The 20,979-nt window shown below is 45.5% G+C and overlaps 1 protein-coding gene across 5 annotated transcripts; it reads right to left on the bottom strand.

Annotated features, from left to right (window-relative positions):
• Positions 1 to 1,026: 1,026 nt before the first annotated feature.
• On the bottom strand, positions 1,027 to 20,617 carry tax1bp1a (Tax1 (human T-cell leukemia virus type I) binding protein 1a). Of its 5 annotated transcripts, none has more exons than XM_079287585.1 (17): positions 20,493 to 20,617; positions 18,674 to 18,888; positions 15,566 to 15,668; positions 14,868 to 15,058; positions 14,381 to 14,536; positions 11,406 to 11,554; positions 10,897 to 11,032; positions 10,621 to 10,806; positions 10,275 to 10,526; positions 9,982 to 10,173; positions 9,787 to 9,859; positions 8,703 to 9,208; positions 6,057 to 6,143; positions 4,639 to 4,819; positions 4,344 to 4,552; positions 3,495 to 3,577; positions 1,027 to 2,433 (listed from the first exon to the last, which is right to left on the bottom strand). In XM_079287585.1, the coding sequence occupies exons 2-17, from the start codon at positions 18,860 to 18,862 to the stop codon at positions 2,226 to 2,228; spliced, it is 2,901 nt and encodes a 966-aa protein (XP_079143711.1). In that variant the 5' UTR covers positions 18,863 to 18,888; positions 20,493 to 20,617; the 3' UTR covers positions 1,027 to 2,225. The 5 variants fall into 5 exon arrangements, with proteins under 5 accessions (XP_079143711.1, XP_079143712.1, XP_079143713.1 ...); XM_079287586.1 differs by having other exon boundaries at positions 1,027 to 2,430; XM_079287587.1 differs by having other exon boundaries at positions 10,942 to 11,032.
• Positions 20,618 to 20,979: the final 362 nt, after the last annotated feature.

Here is a 20,979-nt window from a genome sequence, read left to right as displayed (position 1 = left end):
GGAATTCATCGTTCATTGCCTCATGAGAAAAAAAACAAGAGCGTTGCAGTGCAGCCGCCGCGTGCCAGCGCACATCGTTTCATAACATCGTTTCCCACATCGTGCACAAAGTTTTAAAATCTGCAGAATGCTCAAAGATCGAGCTTTTGTTCTTTTGAAGTGACCTCTGACATGCACATACCCTCCTGTCCTCCAGACCTATTTTCATACACCTTTTGATACTTCATTTTCCACTCTTATTTATTTAGGGGGTTGAATAAGCTAATTATTTCACTCTAATTTCTTTTTAACATTCTGTACTGTACTTAACAATGCCTTTAACTAGTGTGCTACCTAACAATAAGCACGTGTGTGTGTGTGTGTGTGTGTGTGTGCCTGAAAGACATCCATGTCTATTCTGAAGCACCAATAAGTGAACCAAGATCTCCCAAACTCTTGGTATCAGTTTCAAAGTGCGTCCGTGGGCTCACGACCCTGGCAGTAATGGTTCGCGTGCGATTAGAAAAGCTTCATTCCTGCCTCTCAGCGTAGGGGAAGAGTCTCAGAGACGGAGACTGTGAGTCTCTGTCAAACACTCGTAAAAACCATCCCCGCTTCACGGACACCAGTCACCATGGCAATAGTTTCAGCTTCACACAGGGTCCAATTGCAGTATTACACATATGGGCGAGGAGGAGGAGGAGCGGAGGATGTGTGCAGGAGGCGAGGGAGAGGGGTTTCAATGTACTGTGTACAGTGAATGTATTGTAACGTGTCTGTTGTCAAGTGCTTTTAAATTATATTTTCATATGTAACGTGGAGACCGATGTTTCCTTTTTGTATGGGGGGGGACAACAGGTTCTGAGCAGAGTGACTTGTAAATGATGTCAAACTGTCTTTCTATATAAAAGAAGCTGCATGAATGTAAACAGGAAATGACTGAAAAAAATAAATAAAATAAGTGTAAAACTCTGGAGCGCGGACCGATGGTGATTTCTTCCCCCTTTCAACCCAAATAGAAGACGACGTTTCAGTTAAATGCATTAAGACAAGCTTACTTTATTCATAAAGATCTTTGCAGTACACACTTAAACCACCGTCCTGACATTCTCACGTGAAAAAGGGAGCGGACACATGGCGTACGCACACGTTTGCCTCGTGGTTACTGGGCATGTGCCATTTTTAAAGCCTGAATACAACACTGTCAGGGGGTCACTTTGTAAATAGACAAGCGGTGATGTGGAGACACACATAAATGACACTCACTCCTGATTTGGACCTGCACACAAAGCAACGGATGTTTTTCTTCACAGTTGTAATGTTAAAACGTGGAATTACACAACAGAAGTGTCTGTAACTTGCTGTCCTGCGGTCCGTTTTGCGACAGTATCTCCGCTGAAATAAAGAACAATGAGGGGAGGCAGAGTCACGACAGTAATTCACAGGTCTCTCCACAACTTATACTTATTTTCATATGTACAGTACATTCAGAATAAAGCCTTATTTCGTGCAGATACATGAAAACGTAGTGCTGTTCCTGTTTAAACCATCTGACGTCTTACACGTACTGTAGTTTTGGGAGAAATCAAAGATCACTTCCCATTCAAGTCAACAAAACAAAAAGGTTTTCCCACCAGACACACTCCGATGACATCACATATTCAGATCTCACTCTGCATTTACACTTAAATAAAACAAAAAAAAAATACATTTTCTTATCTCTTCTGCATGTGGACAATTAAAAGATGAAGACGTCTCGGCCGCTTTATCACACGAGAAGCTTACTCATTGTAAATGATATGACAAAGAACCATCGACATACGAAAATGCTTTCTGCTTCAAGCTCCAGCTACAATTCACTCTGTCAGCCTGAACAGCTGTAACGTTTGTAGTTTTGAACACATAATGAATGCATGCACTACCAATGGCGCTTTAGTCCCCTTTGAAGCAGAAAGACGAGCATAGAAAAGAGACAAAAGTAAAAGGACCGTGGCACTTTTCGCGAGTGTTAATGATCCCTTTACCCACGGTGTATTCAGGTGAAAGCTACCCTACTTTATACCTTAAACCTTGGTGGAGCTTCCTGGACTACATTCTTTCTAACCTTTGTTAAAGATTGCAAAAAAACTGCTAATGATTGTATATTAACAAGACACCTTGACCCAATGAAAATGAACTAATAGCTGACGACACACATTTACCCACACGATGAGTCAGAATTCGGGGTTTCGGCCCGTCGCGCAACTTCATTCAATCTGCTCGAAGTTGAGCACGTGGCCGTCAAAGTGCGTGAGGACGTGCCTCTCGAAGAGCTGCTGCTGACAGTTGAGGGGGAACTGCTCGGAGCACACGGGGCAGACCTTCCAGTGGCTTTCCACGTGCTGCTCGAAGCTGCGCTGCTCGAAGTGGGGGGGGAAGATCACCTCGCAGAGCGGGCAGCGCTTGTGAACACTACTGGAGAGAGAGAGAGAGAGAGAAGGAGAGGGCGGGGGAGAGCTGGTGAGATGTTGTCGGTTTGGTTCGGATCCTATAAGTGTACACTATGTTATTCCGTTCAGTTCAAATGCAACGACGACTTCTTAAAACATCCTTAAATAAGAAATTCTACAATGATAGTTTCAGCTCTCACTCCGAAGGTTCACTTTTGAACCAGCGAGCTAGATTACATGTTGTATATGTACTGCATATTATACATGCGTGCAGATATATATGTGCGTACTTATGTATAAATAGGTTTTGTGTTTATTTCCCCTTCCTCTGTTGCAATTGTTGTTCAAACTATTTAGTTTGTTACATTTGTTTGACTGTCAATGCAGAACGTCTTTGCCGTTTCATAATATCTTGTTTGTCTCTCTCACACACACACACACCCACACACACACACACACACACACTTGTGGGTTTTAGTTCATACCTAACGGACAAATACGACAATAACGTTTGAAAAGAAAATGAACGAGTGAATGTATTTTGATAGGATCCACCCTCAGGGTACACATTGTGGTGTTTCTGCAGGATCAGTTGGACAGACATCACATGCTTCATGTTTACACGATGAGGCATCTGAGATGCATTCGGGCTGGCTACGTGGTGACTCGAGAGACAATCGGGCAAATGCGCCTCAGTCGCACTCAAAGCCAGTCACAGGTTTTCTCTGAGCTTATATTAAACTACACAGGCGGAACATGTTCGCTTCCATGAAAACAAGCTCTTACGGGGAATTATTGAGATAATAATGTTGTTAAAACAGGGCAATTCTTTTTTTTTTTCTCAAGTGAATACATACATGACTCTTTACTCCATGAAGTCAGCCACTCTGTGGGTCTGGACAAACAGCGAGGGATTTAAATCCCTTTTTATTTATTTTTTTAAACATTAGCCTCGTTTGGCTCAACACCGGCACACTCCCTCTGGAAAAAAGAAATCCTTCCCTGCACGCTCTTTGCTATCTGTGTTAATCACATCTGTGTTCATTTACTCTGAAGTAGTTTTATGTGTGTGGGTAGGCACACTACCTGGAGTCAAAGCAGAAGCTGCCCCTGGCTTCTCTACGTCTACCGGACTGATGATCACAGGACGGCTGAGCCCCATCAGCAGCCTATGAAACACAAACGCACACAAAAGGATGGAAAGCAATGGCCCTCTATTCGCTCCTCGAGCTGTATGCATATACATGTGTGCTGTAATGTTTCTGTTGTAACGGCAACCCACAGGAAACCTTCCTCGCTTGCCTCGAGTCAGTTTGCTCCCAAAACAACAAGACAACACAATCTGACGGACACAAAGTGATCTTCGGTCTGTCCCTCTGCGAAGCCTCCCCTAATTATTCTCCGAGCCCTTGTTATCTTCGTCCCTCTTGAGCTCTGAGGGAGTGACGTTAATTAGAGCTCTATGCAAATTAGTTCATGGCTTCATCTTTTAAGGGCAAGCTCCTATTCCCTTCATTCACTGAGGGGGAGGACTCCAGAGACGGGGGGAGAGAGAGGGATTACCGTGACAGCAGTTCTGTGGATGCTAAAACACGACGGGAGGGTAAGAAGCCGGAGCCTGGGGCTTAGTTTGTCATGCATTTAAGTTGCTTTAACATTTGGAGGAGGTACTATAAAAGAAAATCGAACATACCGCTGTATTGAGATCAAACTGATGCTGTGATCAATTGCGGTACTATAAATTACAAACTAAGTAGATATACGATATAATATCCGAGAGGAGAGCAGGCAGAAAACAATCACGTTTGCATAATCTGATGCATGTAAAACTTCAACCGGTAAAAGATAAATTCTAAATGAATTGGCTCGTTAATAGGCGCCTGGGTTTTTTTGTGAGCGAGTTTCCATCCTGTATTTGTGTTTGTGTGCCCTTACGTTGCGTGGCTCCTCCGGCGGATGCTCCAGACTCTCGGGGGGGCTCGTGCTGCGGCAGGGCTGGCTGCAGACCACCTCCCGGTCCCAGCCCGGTGCCCCGGACCCCGGACTCGGGGGTGTGATTGGAGGTGCACAGGGAAGGGCGCAGGGCGGGGCCTCAGGGGGAGGACGGGACATGTCCTCGGGAGAAAGCGCGACGTCCACCCGGTCTAGAAAAACAGTGACACACGGAAAATGAAAGTGAAGGGATGGAGAGTCGACGTGAAAGGTCGGTCAAAGTCTGACTTCCTCCCACCTCGTGTGCTGTCAGTGGAGTAGGGGTTGCCGTACTGCAACTCAGCAGGCCTGTGTGGGACCAGTGGTGGAGGAGAGGGGTCCTGAGGGTATGGCAGCGGGTAGCGCAGCACCATCGGCTGCCTGACCTCAGCACCCTGACCACCGGCTTCCTGCTGCCTGGACACGAAGCGCTGCAGCTCCTGAGCGGGAGACGGAGACAAAATCCAGCGTCACAGCATCTCTCGGGCATAAACGACATATTGTCAGCATGCCTTTTAATAATAGTTCATGTTACTCAGTCGTCTATGCTGTCCAGTTTGGAAACATACAAATAGGAAGCCAAACTACAAAAGATACCAAAGCACAAATAGGTCACACTGAACAGCTTGCTCACAAGCTTTCCTTTAAGTTTGTACAAATGATATATTTCACCTTTACATTTTCATACTGTAGATATGTTTTTTATGATTTTATCTACACCTGTATGATGTCTATCTATATATTTTGTGTTTTCCTTTCACATTAAATCCTCTTTCAGATGACTGATGTTGCTGAATGTGTGAAACTATCTGTTTCGAAGAGAAGAGGGACTGCTGAGAATAGCTGCAGAGAAAGAAATTCAGTGAGAGCACATTTCCACTGTTGGAACCACACGAGGATTCAATCAGATTCCTCGGATTTTCAGCTCAGACTTAAGTTTCCTTCTACATTGTTTCTGCCCTTTGTGATTATATATGAAGCAAGAGCATTAGTACCCTACTCATTACTGTAATGGGTGTCAGACTCTGGCTCCCTCTGCTCTGGCTCTGCTGATGGAGGCTCTCGCCCTCTCCCGCTTTTACTTCCCTCCTTCCTCTCGCTAGTCCCCCCCCCCCCCCCCCCCCCTTGACCTCCTCTCTAGATGACTTCATTAGTGCGCAGCTATCAGGTTTAACATTTAAACCAGGGTTGGGAAAGGTGAAACAGACACGTCGCGTGGCATTTGCACTGTCTAATGGCACTGTACCAACGGGCGAGGAAGCAAGTATAGATGTATTAATTAGTGGGGAGAATGGAGAAGGAGAAGAAAAGCTACAGGAAGGAGTTCAGACACTGCCAGCCAGTTAATACGGCTATAATCTCGATAAACAGATATGTGCATATGAACGCAGAATCTGTATTTGTATTACCTGCATTCATGAGCTGATATCTGTTCGTAGAGATGAACATAGACAGGGATGACAGCGTGAAGCAACTGAGCCTGCCACTTCCTGTCTGCAGACCGTGTCCGAGACTCACCTGATCTCATCAAAGTAGCGCTGCACACCGTGTCCATGTTTGAATCGACTTACAGCTGCGATTCAGCTCTCTCGGCACATTAACGCCGTTAAAAACCAAGTGCGGTGAGCACCCACACATATGGATGAGAGCGGCACTGACTCCTTTAAAAGCCCGTACCTCTTGTAGTTGCTCCTTGTCTCTGAGGGCCTGGGCGAGGTTTCGCTTCAGCTCTGTCACCTCGCTGGCTCGCTCTGCCATGTGCACCTACAGACGGGACACACACACACACACACACACACACAGGGAAACAAAGCGTAGTACGGCTATGGTTCATTTCACTGCATCTTTAAGGCGCCAACCATTTGCCCGTGACCTTTGTTGCGTCATTCCCCATCTTTCTTCCCTGTCAACTATAATGAAAAGCATGAAATGTCCCCAAAACACAATCATAAAAAACGTCCGATTCGTGAAAATAAAAATAAAATCGTGACATGAGAGGACATCAGCTCAATCATTGTGTCTCCGTACTGCTTCACCTAGTAGACGGGTAAGGAATAGTTTGAATAATGACATCACTAAAGCTGCAACGAACAATTCAATTCATAATTTATTAATCTCACGATTATTTTATAGAATCAATTAATGGAGCCTCCGGCAGAACCTTCAAATGCCTTTCTGTCCAATAGTTCAAAACCCAAAGATATTAAATTTAATATCACACAAAGGCACCGACGTGCTGCATATGTTTACAACTGAACAGCTGGACCTAGAGAACGTTTTGGCATTTAGGCTTGAAGAATACTTAAACATGATGAATCGAATATCCGAATGGTTGTGAATTAATCACCTTCACATTGACTGATTGGTACAGCTCCAAAAACAACGATCCAGCAGCAACGGTGACAGTTGATGGAAAAGGAAACATGTGGACTTTAACGGACCTGATACGATCCCTTCTATTTCCACTCCATTTGCGTTAACTGACGGAGAGGAACATCAGCAGGCATACACACAGGCAAGCGAGTGAACAAAAATATTTTGGTCGGTTGACTTTTATTTAACCTGGAGCGGCGTCTACTGTAAAACACAGTGAAAGCCACAGAAACACGGCCTGTGTCCAGGGCAGTCTGCAGCAGACCAGAGGATCGCAGTAAATCTCGAACTTTCTAACAGCACTGACCCTGTGGGATAGTTTACATGCTCGTCTCATCACAAATTTTCCAAATCCCCTCCTCTCCCGCGGTTTCTCTTTCTGCTCCGTGTCCGTCTGTCCTACTTCTTTCACTCCTAAATTCCATTTGCTTCATCGCCCCCCCCCCCCCCCCCCCCTCCCGTCATTCTCTTTCATCTCCCTTTGTCCTCTCTCGCCTGTCTCCCCCTCTTTCTTGAATTTACTGCGCAGCATTAGAGGGTTAAGTTCAGGTGAAGGGATTCTGCAGCCGCGTATTCCTGCGCCCTCCCCCCCCCTCCCCTCCCCGTCTCTTCCTCCCCCACGGTCCATCCTCTGGGTGGCTGATGTAAACAGCCGTAAAGCATGGCGCTCTGCGGCTGCCTCTCTCGTCAGTCTCCGGGGCCATTAAGAGCGGCTTGAGGCCCGGGGCACTCGCCTCAGACAGGAGACTCTATCAAAGACAGGGGAGAGCCTTATTTACAGCGCCGATAAACACACACTCACTCAAGGAGATTAAATGCCAGTAGGCACTTCGGCACGCACACATACCGCACACATTGGCTCATGTGTGGCATGGAATAACCCGGTCGCTCTGGTTGATGCCTGCTCATGTAAACTGTTGTGAACATTTGCTCCTCTGTGACAAAGTGTAATTGTTGCTACTTACAAGCTCTAACTGGTAACACACCCGTCCAACCATTAGTTCATCTATTCCAGGGCAACTAGCTATCAAGCAACGATTAGCACCGTCCTTGAGTCAGCAATGGGAAGACACTTTAAAAAGATTTGTCTCGTAGTTGTTCGGCTTTATTGGAATATGTAGACAGTGATGTAACAATTGCATTGTTAATTAAAACAGAAAATAATTGTTGCAGTGATTTCACAAGCAAAATTAAGCAAAAACATTTTGACATTTTGTCATTCCAGATGTGAGAATTGCTGCATTCTAAATGTAATGTCTTTGTTTTTTGCAGTTGCATGGACATAGTAACCTACCTATGATGTGCCCTTGGGCTCTGGCATTTTATGACTCGCATTTATTACTAGTTTGGGAGATTGTATGGACGATGTTCATCAGTAATCAGTAATGATCACAAGTCAAAGCACACATTTAGCAGAAAAGGAATTCTCTCTCAGAACACCGTATTCATAACCATCGTGTTGTTTTTGTTAGAAATATGTTTAAAGACAGCTAATAATAAATTATGAAACTTTATAATGATGGTCCATTATTACTGGATCACAACCTCACAAGTTAATTTTCTTTGTGTGTGTAACTATATCCAGTGATAAAAAAACATACCAAAACTAAATGGACTGGCAAATTGAATTTTGAAAGGGGAGGATAAGGTTTACAAAACCCTCTGGTGTAATAAAAACAGAGCTACTGTGTGTGCGATGAGGATATGATGAATAGAATATAGGTTTATGTGCCCATCGACACTGGAGCATGCTTGTTGTTTTAACATATATTCACCGATGGAATGTTTTGTTGAGTGCACTTTGTTGGTACTTAAGGGCTTGTACACAACCTCTGAGCATTGGGAGAGTACTGATCCTTCATATTGGGTACGTGTGTGTGTGTGAGTGAGTGAGTGAGTGAGCGAGTGAGTGAGTGAGTGAGTGAGTGAGTGTGTGTGTGTGTGTCTCACTCTGAATCGTTCCTCCTCGTTGGCCAGCCGTTGTTTGAGCGTCTCGTTGATCGCACACTGCTGCCTCCACTTCTCCTCCATCATCGCCAGCTCCTCCTCCACCGAGCGCGTCTGCGCCTTCTCTGCCTCCCCCATGCGCCTCCCCTCCACCTCCGGCAGCACCTGGTGCTCCGCAGCACCCCTCACGTCCTCGGCCTTCCCTGCCAGTTCCGCCTCGCCGCTCTCGTCGGCACTCTGCCTCTCGTTCTCCACCTCTACCCAGCTCATCATCCTCAGGCTCTCCTCTGGCAGACTCTCCTTCTCCTCTTTTCCTTTCTCCCTTTCCTCTCCTTGGTTGGCTCCGACCTCGGCCTCCACCTCGGCCCTCTCCTTCGGCATTTCCTCTCTCTGCCTTCCTCCCCTCTCAATGCTGATGTATGCATCAGTGTGTGTGTATTCCCTGTTACTAAATTCTGGTGTTGTTGTCATCTCAGCGGCTGCTTGTAGGACTGCAGCGGCTATGTTTCCTGTGGAAACACACAAAGTTGGAGTAGAACAAATATGATACATAGCCAGCAGGACAGTCTTTGATTCGGGTATTAACAGTTGAATAGAAGTGATAATTATGGATGTACAAAGTACAAAAAACACTGTAATTAACATATTTTGTGAAATCACTCTCCGCCACGTAGACTCGTCTACTTTTAATTTACTTCCCAAATTTCCAAGAAAGATTTTTGAAAATTTCCCGAGAATCTGCCTCAACTTGTTGTTCTTAGATTGCAGTTTGTCTCAGCGAAGACAGCAACAGTAATAGCATAGTGAGAGAAAAAGGTTGTGTCAGCAAAATAAACCTCTATATTCTGTTGGCATGGTGTCAACCTGTGTATATTTGGACAGTTATACGTGGCAATAAGTGAAGTACAGCACATCGTCAAACAATAAAATGGACATGCAATGTGCATCTCTATGAGACCGTTTTAAACAAGTGTTTCTGGATTCATTTGTTTTGCATGAATAGTTTTTGACAAAAATGTAATCATAGTATATTTAAAATATACCTTCATGCATGTATATGTACTTCTGCACTTGAAGGTGTGTGTACCTGCCGTCGGCGACTCTGGACTCGGGGTCAGTGGCTCCTGTGTTGTCTCAGTGGATGCATTTCTCTTTGGCTCCTGCAAAAAACACACGCACACAACAACAACAACAACGTGTTAACAAAATATAATTGCTGCAGCTTTCGGCTGAACCGGGTGTAATACTTCTTGTCGTATGAGCTTTACTGTACAGTACTCACTCCCTGTGACTCAGTTGTATTCAGTTTGGCCACCTGCCTTCGGAGGCGCTGACACTCCCGGTACTTCTCCTTGTAGTGCTCAGCAGCCATGTGAAGACGCAGCTTCAGCTCCTCCACCTCTCTCTGCAGCTCCGCCTCCGCCTCTGAGACCACCATCATGCTGGGTGTCATCTGCCCACTGGTCCCAACACCCTGAGAGAAAGGAGGACATTTTGAAAAAAATCATCTTCCCTGGCCTGCTTCAGAAGTCCCTCAGCTCTCGCCAAACATTGCACGGAAAGTGAAACACTAACCACTTCCTTCTGTGCAGTGCTCCTCATGCGGTCGAGCTGGCTCTCCATGCGTTGGCACTCGGCCTGAGCATCAGCCAGACTGGCACGGAGCTTGTCAGCTTCCAAGCGGGCGCGGTACAGCTCGGTCATCGTGTGGTCACGGGCGCTGGCTGAGTCGCGGAGCTCCGAGGCCAGCAGGGAGGCCTGCTGCCGGGACGCCTGAAGCTGCTCCTCTGCCTGACGCAGCTGCTCACGCACACGGGCCAGATCTGCCTATAAAGACATGTAGACGGACCATATATGTGTATCGATGATGCTGATTTTACCACATAGACACACGCACATATGGGTGTACAACCACTGCTACCTTGTCAGCCTTGTGTGCCAGCAGCTCTTTCTCCAGGCGGTCCCGATGGGCAACGCAGAGCCGGAGCCTGTCCATCTCCTCCTGGAACTGAGCGATGGTCACCTCCCGGTTCAGCTCCACCGCCTTCAGCATCTGCAGCTCCGCGCTCAGCTTAGTGTTCTCCAGCTCGGTGCTGCGCAGGTGGGCCTGCACATGGGACAACACAGAGAGACAGAAAGAAGAAAATGCAAAGGTCGGAATGAAGACTCAAACGGGCTCGGTTCGTTCAAAATGCACCTTTTCGTTTATCCAGCCTTTGAGGTATGAAGAGCTTCCTCCCACCTTGTAAAGGTCTCTCTCATCCTTCTCGTTCTTCAGCTGGCTCTCCAGACCGTCTCGCTCTGCTGTCACTTTCTTCAGACGGTCACGCAGGCTGTGAAATATAATATAATAATATAACACGTTTTGTACGGCTACCATCCTCAAACCAATCCACTATGTGTGTACATAGGTTCCTCAAATTATCAACCACAACCCACTGACTGTCGGTCAAATCTGTTTTGCATGGAGACCTCCCATTGGGGATTGAGAAATACATTTTAATTTGTCAGGCAGAAGTTATTGTTTTAGGCAATGGTTTGTGCTTTGTGTTATTTTGTCCACACAATGTAGACAAGTGGAATGATGAAGATGTTGAGGAAGCAGAAGGCTGGCAAGAACTCCTCCTCAAAGTTATTTACACAGTCACATCCTCAAAGATGACTTTTGGATGATTGATGGTCATGTGTTAGCATTCTCCAACTCACCAATCCAGCTCCGTCTCCTTTTGCAGGCCTCTCTGGGTGACTCCGAGCAGGTCCTCCTCCAGCTGGCGGACCCGGTCCGTGGCCTCCAACAGCCTCCGCCTCACGTCCTCCCTCTCTTCTGACAGGCCCTGCGACGAGCGCAGCAGCTCCTGCGGGACAGAGAGGCAGCTGTGGATCACGGTGACAGGCGCTGCAGCCAATCGCAGCGGCTAATTCAGCAGGCGCAACTTGGCAGAGGAGAATGAACGCGGAACAAAGACAGGAACTTGTGCAACACTTACGATCAATCACAGATGGTGACATTTCATGGGACGTACTACGGCCATGTTGCACAACAGTACGTTGCATGTTCCATATTTTTGTTTTCATGCACATTGTATTTGTAGTGACCGTTGCTTCCCAATAAAAAAAGTCACAATGGTTGCTGTAATGCTTGTTCTGACGCGTGCCATAAAGTTTCGAATACAGGTATTTTATTCCTCACATAATCAGAGTTCACCACTTTCTCTTCCAGTTTTGCATTTCTCCATTGAACCAATAAATCACAACACTTGCCTTTGTTACCTGATTATATTACCTGTGGCCTGACTCACAGCGCCACTCCGGCCCCATGTGGTGGGAGGTTGTACATAAACAAAAACAACAAAATGGCTCTTACAGTATTTATCATTTGTAGCTACACTCAGTTGCCACTTTATTAGGTACACCCATATTAAACTAAAGCAGTCTACTCCTTTAAAAACCCTGCCCTCATGAAGGTTAGAATGTTTAGTTTTGGTTTAAAATGTTGAAGATTTTCCGCAACCGGAATATTACTTTTGCACAAATATATTTGTTAAATATTTGCATAAATTCATGGCTATGGTCAAAGGTATTGTAATGCATATCTTCATTTTTAAATCTTGTTTTGATTTTTTTTTTTTTTTTTTAATAGCAATTGAACTGTTCCCTACCTCTATAGCCTGTTAGTGCAGCTGTGACAGTCTTACCTTATCTAAAATCTCTAGTTACAAATTCCCTTTGATGGGCTCAGAACATACACTCAGAGGTTGAAGTTATTGATCAATTGTAGTGTCCTGTGAAAGCATGCAGGACCAACCTGTCTAGTATCAGTGAATTCCTTCAAACTGATTCCTATGAGGTTTGTCCTCCCGGTGTGGAAATGCCTTGTTTGAACTTGCTGCTTATCAGCAGTGTAGGATGCTAAATCATCCATTGCTGATATTGGTTGTGACAGAACAACATTCCTCTGAACACACCTTCCTTTCAATATGTCACGCACACACACACACACACACACACACACACACGGTTACAGAAAGACGGAACACAAAGCGGCAAATTCAAGGACATATGGAGACAGACGGATAGCGGAGAGTACAGCCATCACTCCACACCTGCACACACCAATGCATACTCAGGCCTGTCCCCCTCTGGGCATGGCTCTGCGTAGATTACTGTATGCTTTTTACGGCTGGCGTTCGGGAAGCACTTTAGCAGTGCATAAAGACCTTATAAAAAGTGTACTCGTAAAATTAGCAGCCACAAAATATGTACTTATGTTTCCATGTTAAACTCAGGATATTTTCATCAGCGTGGCACGAGCTAACGCACCTACTGCAAATGTAAAAGAGACGCCTCACACAAGTCGTATATACATCTACAGATGGACATGCCTGTTGAATGAAAAGCAGCACGGTAATAACAGTGTGTGTGTGTGTGTGTGTGTATTACAAAGTAATTTATGGCGATTTTGTCCTTCGTAAAAAGAGCAGCGGACTAACTCAAAGCAGGCTGCTCTTACTCGAAGCCAAGACCGGAGCGCTGCACTAGGGGGCGATAAGAGACTGGATTCAAACTCACAAACCTCTTGGCAAGTTTCAGTGTTTCGCCTCTCCCTCCTTCTACCAACCCCCCGCCCCCCCCCCCCCTCTGCTTTCCATGAGTTGACTGGTTTTAGGTGTGTGTGTGCCTTGATTTCTGATCAATGTTCCCACATGTGTTTTTATTGACCTTGCTTCAGCAAAATACATTATAATAACATTCGAATGCCAACAAAACAACGCTGAAATGAAAATAAAAATTGGGAGAAAGACAGTCAGGGACAGACGGACAGAGAGACAGAAAATAGACAGTGAGAAAGCAGCGGCCACTGAATCGCGTGACTGAGTGGTGTTTGTCCCTGAGGCTGGGCAGGGCTCTTTTTTTTCAGGCAGGCGGTTTTGCGGACGACCCTCCTCTCATTCCACACACAGACTAAAAGGGTTTGCAAGCGGGTGGCATAATGAGTGTGTTTGTGACTGTGTGTGTGTGTGTGTGCGTGCTCTTGTGTGATTGCACATTAGAGGGGCCCTGTGGTGTGGAACCTGAATGTGAGTGTGAGAGTGAAGGGGGGGGGGGGGGGGGAGCTTGTGTGTGTGTGTGTGTGAGTGTGTGAGTGTGTGTTTGTGTGTTTGACGTCATGTTTGTTCACTCTGCGGTCGCGATGGCATCGTCCCTGACGCCAGATGCCCAGGAAAACGGCGTCCCAATTCCGTTCTGGCCCACTGAGTCAGGTCGTTAAAGAGGGAGAGAAAGATTGGCGTGTACACACACACACACACACACACACACGCACGCACACACACACACGCTGCCGCTCTTTGTGTGTCTCTCAAACATGGACACAGATTATTCATAAATTCGGGTCTTTGAAGTTTTCAGACCTGTGATCACTGGCGAGGAACCGGCTCCACACACACGTATGCAAATAGGGACAGTCTGCCTCTGTCCACACTTACAGACAAATAAATTTAATTAAAGACAAATAATCTGAAATCAAGGCGACTGTTTTGGTGATTTGGACAGTTTCAAACGTGAGGTAAGAAGTATGTAAAAGACACATTCTACCACCGTTGTTCATCTCAATGTGTTCACAAACGGTATCTGCTGCATCTACACACTACTGTGCGTTGTGTGCCGTCACTCTTTCTAACCTGGTTGTGTGTCCGCAGCAAGCTGCACGTCTCCCTCTCCTGCTCCCTCTCCCTGGCCAGTCGCTTCTGCTCCTCCTGCAGCTGCCGTTTCTCCTCCTGAAGGAGGCGCATGGCCTTCAGCAGCTCCCTGCGCTCCTGCTGCGCCTCCTCCACATGCTGCCAGGCAGGAGGGAAGTTAAGCGTAGAGAGAGAGAGAGAGAGAGAGAGAGAGAGAGAGAGCTGATTTTAGAAGTCACACGTTTTTGTTCTTTTAGTGCCACCGTCTTGGGACAGTTACAGTCATTTTGAAAACACTGGAAAAATGCTGTAAGAGGCTTAAATGTTCAGAGTTTTATGTAGAATTTAATTTGCGTTGTGTGATATATCTGTGCAGTGCATCTATGTATCCATTAATGGCAAAAAGGAGGATTAACTCTCCACAGTCAGCTACAGAACACAACCTCTGGATCCGGTAGATGACACTTAAATGGGCCTTTATCTGGCATACCTCTAGAAGGCCGGTCTTGGTGGTGACGACCAGTATGTCCGAGTTACTGTCGTCCTCGGTGACAGTCAGAAGCTCCTCTGTGGGTGTGGCTGACCTGAACTGGAAGGGCGTACTGGCTCCTCTGATGTCACCAACATGTGTGACATAACAAAACTGGTAGAACTCTCCGTCAGATTTAGGAACATAATAACCTACAAAGAGATAAAGGGTGTGTGATCTCTTTTTTTGTTTTTCATTGGACTGAATATTCATTTAAATCAGGTAGTATACAAGATAGCATGGCAGCACGTAAATGTAACAAAAAACACAATATTTCCAGAGGTGACACATCATTTATACGTGCTTATATTTCAGGCAGCCCTTTGCTACACTGAGCGCTCACTGCAGTGCATCGGAGACATGCTAAGTACAGAACATCTGGCAGCCAACAGGTTTTACTGACTACTGACACACCACGGCACTCTCTCATATTTCCATTGTGTAATATCTGACCGTTCCAGGCCCACTAAAACCAGTTTGCAGGCCCTCAACCTGTGTGTGGTTTGAGTGGTGCTCAGGTCCCAGGCCGCCGCTTGCGGTTGTGTTCCCTTATTAAATAAAAGTGCTGGTTTTTATGCATGCCGCAAAATGAAAGGAGTTGCTTCGGAATATCGTAGGTCTGCATAGTGGCTTACTTAAGAGTGTGTGAGTGTGTGTACCTTGAAACACCACAGTCCTGTCCACAGTACTTCCTGGTTCGTAGTTTTCGGGCATAGGAGACCAAAGGAAGGTGTAGTAATCTCTGGCTGTGTTCCAACCCACCTAAGGATGTAAACAGCAACCAAAATGTTGATCCACAACAACAAAAGAGTGGACAGTGTAGACTGTGTGTGTGTGTGTGTATATATATATATATATATATTCATATTTCGCATTACCCTTACCATTTCTTTGTTATTAGATTTAAAAAAAACACAGTGAATGAAGAAAGCTGTGATTACAGACAATGTTCAAGGCAAGAATGGAAACATTTAAAACCCTCCTCCTCCTCCTCCTCCTCCTCCTCCTCCTCCTCCTCCTCCTCCTCCTCCTCCTCCTCCTCCTCCTCCTCCTCCTCCTCCTGGGCTCACAAAAAAGAGGGGCAGTGGAGGTGTGAGAATAGGGTGGGAGAGCAGGGGTGTACGTAGCTTTGAATGCGTGTCCACATGCGCAGACTCGTGAAACGGCAGAGAACAACCAACGTGGAAATGAGATGGGGGTGGGGGGGGGGGGGGGGGGGCCGAAGAAAAGGTGAAACTTTTACACAAAATGGCAAGGGAGATGTAATTCTGTGGATTTCATGTGTTGTTAGGTGACAGATGATGAAAGAGAGTTGTGAACGTCACAACTCAGGTCCTGCGTCGTAAATCTGTCGCGCAAAAAACGCAAAAAAAAAAACCTCTCCCTGGGCCGCTTTCGCACAAGCACACACACCTCGTTCCAACTCACATGTGGGATACATGTTTGTGACGTGCACTTCATCTGTGGAGAACTCAACCACCCGGGGGGCTCTTCGGGACATTTTAAACAATGTTCAAAAAATGGAGAAAGTTTCTCCTTTGGACAGCTGCCATGTAGCAATCATATACGATTACAGTTTAGGCAGTTGGTTGACGACGATATACTGGGAATTATAGGATGGAACACTGGGAGGGATTGAATATTTTTTTTAACCATGTTCACATAAAACACATTTCTGCAGGTAAATACTTAAATAAATAAACAATCAATCAATTAATCTAAGGGGGGGGGGGAATATGTAGATAATACAAATATGGAAGAGGCGAATACCTGACAACAGTAAATCAACCGAGCTCCTCAAAACATCTGTCAAACTTGAGATCATGCTGTTGCATGAAACATAATTGCAGTGTGTGCCTTATCAAACCATTACACTCAGTATAATGCCATTCCAAACAAATGGTAATTGTCGGTGTGGAATCCTGGGCCAAGTACATTCTTTCCACATCCAGCAGTATCTCGGTGAGCCGGGCTGCTGCAGTGGACACCTGCCAGGTTAGCTTGTGTGCTCACGTGTGTTTGCTTCAGACAGAACAGACATACATTTTTGCTAATTGCAGAGTGAAGTTGACTGACATTTTGTTAGGTATGGTGACATTCCAACACAGGAGTGATGTTGTAAAATAATCACAGGCAAAGCAGCCATGAATCACGCAGCCAAGGTGTAAGGGAACAGCACGATGACACTTTAATTATACACTCACACAACGGGTTTCGCCCGGCAGACCCAACAAACATGCCACAACCGAAAACCTCCAAAGGGCTTTTTAGAGAGTTGTGAAAGTGTGTGTGCATGTGTTAAAACCCAAACTTAACAGAGTTTTTACTGGAAAACAAATCAGTTAAATGTATCATGTATGGCACAATTAGTCATCATGCTAGGAAACAAAAGAAAAACGTCACTGTACACTGTTGATGTTTACTGTGTGTACCGTTTGAGCGCACCTCCATTCTAGGAGCAGGCTTGGGTCTTTATTATTGTACTGTGGACATCTTCTGCCACTAGGGGGTGTCTGTGCACAACTCAAATGTGTACAGTGGCTGTCTGTGCAGTCTGAGTCATCCTCATAGAGAGTCAGCTTTATTGCTCAGTCTCGCCCTCTGAAACAGGTAACGCCTACAGGTGTGAAAGGTGAGAGAGAGAGAGAGAGAGAATGCTCTCTCCTTGAGTCATCTCTGCACAAAGGTATTGCCTCTGGTGGGGGGGGGGGGCAAAAAGACTGACGTGACAGAATTCCACATCAATGTTGATCGTTGGTACACAGCGGGAAAGCCAAATGTAATCAATCATTTTTTTTAAATCCAACCTGTTGATTTTGACAGAGTTCCCAAACATCCTGACTTCAAGCCAAAACATAACATTTCTTAGCAGTTGTTTGGTGGCACCAGTCCCGTTGTCGTCACATGGGATGATTTGTAAAAGCACACAGAAGTACTGATGTCTTGATATATGTCCCACTGACAAAAAGAGGAAATACTCATGAGCTGAATAGTATATATACACACAAACAAAAACACACGGCCCAGATTTTGCCAGAATTAGAATCTATGAACACACAAAAAGACAGACGTGTACGTCAAAAGGATTAAAGAAGCGTGGTCTGTGAGCGCCATCAAACAGCTTTCATTCGCGTGGATTACAACAATTAAATTTTCCAAATTGACTTTTTTCTTTTTTCCATATAAACACAGCGTCTTTATTCCTTTTTAATTGAGCTGGTGGATTTGAAGTCAGTTCTTAAACAACAATAAAATGTTTGTCTTTTGACGTTACGAGACATTAAGTTTCCTCGTTCACATTTCCTGTTAATTATGTGTGAGATTTGATGGCCTTGATAAAAGAGCGGAGGAGGAGGTCGGTTAGCAGGAAGCAGAAGGAAAAACGGATGGAAAGACAGAGGCGAACAAGTGAAGTGGGAGGAAAAAGAGGTTCCTAATAAGAATCAGAGTGGTTGATAAAGAGCACCAAATGTTTGCCCCCCAGCGAGGCCCACTGCAACCAGCCCACCATGTACACTCTTCCTCTTTCCACAAGCTGAACAACCACACCAAAGCTTGTGGTGAGGTTTTAGGCATGTAGTGAAGAGGTGAACCATTAGTGTCAAGGCGGATGTATGTGTTAGTGTACCAGCTGCAAACTTATGGCCAATTAATAAAACCGTAACACATAATCCATCTAAGAAACACTCTGGTAATGGGCTGGGAATAGTTCCAATCTCTAAATATCTTCTTTGTAGCATAGCTGTGTGTGTGTGTGTGTGTCGTACCTTGAAGATGCCCACCCAGTCTTTGGGGTTGGGAGTGATGTATGGGGTCAGGGTGAAGCAACACTCCAGGGGCTCCTGGGGCAGGAAACTCTTCCCCACGTTCTGGAAGATGACGTGGGCAAAGTTGGACGTCTCCATCACGCTGACGCTGCTGCCCGGCGACGAGTCCACCACCTGGAACGATGACATTGTGTCCTGTCGGTCACTTCATTTGTCTGCAAGACAAAAAGAGCAGAGCACAGAGACGCTGAGCATCACGGCAGAGCGAAAGTCACACTTTCAGTCAAACACACGCACAACGAAAAGACAAATCAAGTCAAAATGTAGTCAAAGAGCAGGCTTCCTTCCAATGGCAAGATCTCCAGCATGTGTTCTCACACATTCTCAGACAATATATGGATTAAGGAAAAGACCAAGCAGAGGTGTAGCACATGTGCACAGCATGCACCAATTCAGGGCCGGGGTATTTACCATATTCCTCTCTAAAAAACAAGCTGAGGGGGTCATGTGCTGTACAGATTGTAAAAGCCCTCTGAGGCAACTCTGTGATTTGGGGCGTTGAAATTGATCCGACTTTATTTTAAATAATCACAGGACCTCAGTGTCCGTCTTAAAGAGCAAAACCTGCAGCCAATCGTGTTGCAATATCTCATGTCGTGTATGACATTTACGACACAAAGAAAACTTTCATAACTTGCCTTTAGTGCTGTCACCCATGCAACTGGTGCAGCATCCTTAAATGACACCAAAGCCTGAGAAGAAGCGCTATCTTAGGTGTAAACATGAGGACATTCCACAGCCTATGAGCCTTGTAAAGGGGTATAAAACAGATGAGCACATATTGAAGTTTGCATTGCAGTTTTACCTCTGATGGGAGTATTATCATCGTGTGGTATTTGTACCTTAAATTAAGAGGGAAAGATTATTTTACTTGTCAATTTTTGTCGTAATAGTGAGACAGAACTACTATGAAAACAGTGGTATAATGTGTCTTCTGTGGTTCTGGATGAGGTGGTGATGGCTTGGTGAGTCAGAGTCTTTGGCTTTAACGAGGCATATAGAGGACATGTGGTGTCCAGAGTGTTTGGACCCTGACACATATAATACAAAGTCAACATATCTCTTTTAAGTTGTCTTCTGCAAGTCCCACAACTTTACAAAAACACAATACTGAATTAGATCAGCCCGTACAGTGAAGGTTAGCTCTTTCACCACGTTGAACACCTAGCTAGTGTAGTAAAGGAGGTTGGATGCCACAGTGTAACCATCCACCACTGTGACTAATTACCTTCACATTACAGCAAGTTGACTTAATAACAGAGCATGTAGTGATGGTCACGAGTCGAGGAGGAGCAGGTGAGGATGTGCTGCTGCTTGCAGGTGATGCAACCACTTCATCCATTCATCGTTTACAGGGGATGATAACACAGCTAACACAACAGACCTCTCTTGCCCTACACATTTCCATTCAACCCAACTCCCCGACGCAGATAAATGAAAGTAAAAGTGACCAAGTCATGACAGATTCTCTATTCAGCTAACCAGTTAAAATAACACGACAGCCACAGTGGAAAACACTCATTTTTTGACGCATCATCTTACGCACAGCTATGCCACATTAAACCAGCTGCCTCCGTTAGTCAGGATAACCTTATTTACGGAGGCTCGGCAGCTAGCATTAGCTTGAGAACAGGCCATGTCGTGTCAAGTCACCAGCTAGCTGAACGTGAGCCCCGTCGGTCAGCTAGCTTGCTGACACACACACACACGAGAACACGGACATCGCAGGCGTGTATTTAACTTGAAATTGAAAGAGTACCCTTTTCATATGAATTCCACTTGCAAAAAACAGAGGGGATTTCTGCCGGACAGGCCGATGTTTTTGCCACTGTCCCCCGTTGTTGACAAAGCTCTGACGATGATGCGTCTCTTCCTGAAGGAGCAGATGATGCTGAACTTCCGGGATGCTGAGCAGCGTGATGCTGAGGATGCGAAAGGAGGAGAGACGACTGCAGAGAACTCGGATGATTACGGAACTTACTTAAAACAGTTGAGCAATCATATTCCCTTGCTTTGCATCCCTTCTGACTTACAACAACATCACATAATTAATGTGGAGATCCTCTGCAGTCTATGTACTAGTGTGTGCCGACTATATAATGACACAATTTGTTGCAAAACAAAATACATATAATGCACAGGTAGTTGAATTGTTGTGAAATGTATAGGTTTTTACGTTTTTGTTAATTTAGAGTGGACACTGCACACACAGATACGGCTAAAGGGCATTAGCTAAAAACCACAGG

Source organism: Melanostigma gelatinosum (genome assembly GCF_949748355.1).
Source record: "Melanostigma gelatinosum genome assembly, chromosome: 17".
NCBI classification, from domain to species: domain Eukaryota; kingdom Metazoa; phylum Chordata; class Actinopteri; order Perciformes; family Zoarcidae; genus Melanostigma; species Melanostigma gelatinosum.
The sequence above is the reverse complement of the archived record's forward strand: the minus strand, read 5'-3'. Positions and strand labels throughout refer to the sequence as shown.

Excerpts from the sequence above, each read along its gene's own strand:
- tax1bp1a (XM_079287585.1), bottom strand. The coding sequence starts at position 18,862 with ATGTCATCGTTCCAGGTGGTGGACTCGTCGCCGGGCAGCAGCGTCAGC. Across the intron at positions 6,144-8,702 it reads ACGAGGAGGAACGATTCAGA|GTGCACATGGCAGAGCGAGC; the intron begins GTGAGACACACA and ends TCCCGTCTGTAG. Across the intron at positions 2,434-3,494 it reads AGCTTCTGCTTTGACTCCAG|TAGTGTTCACAAGCGCTGCC; the intron begins GTAGTGTGCCTA and ends CTCTCTCTCCAG.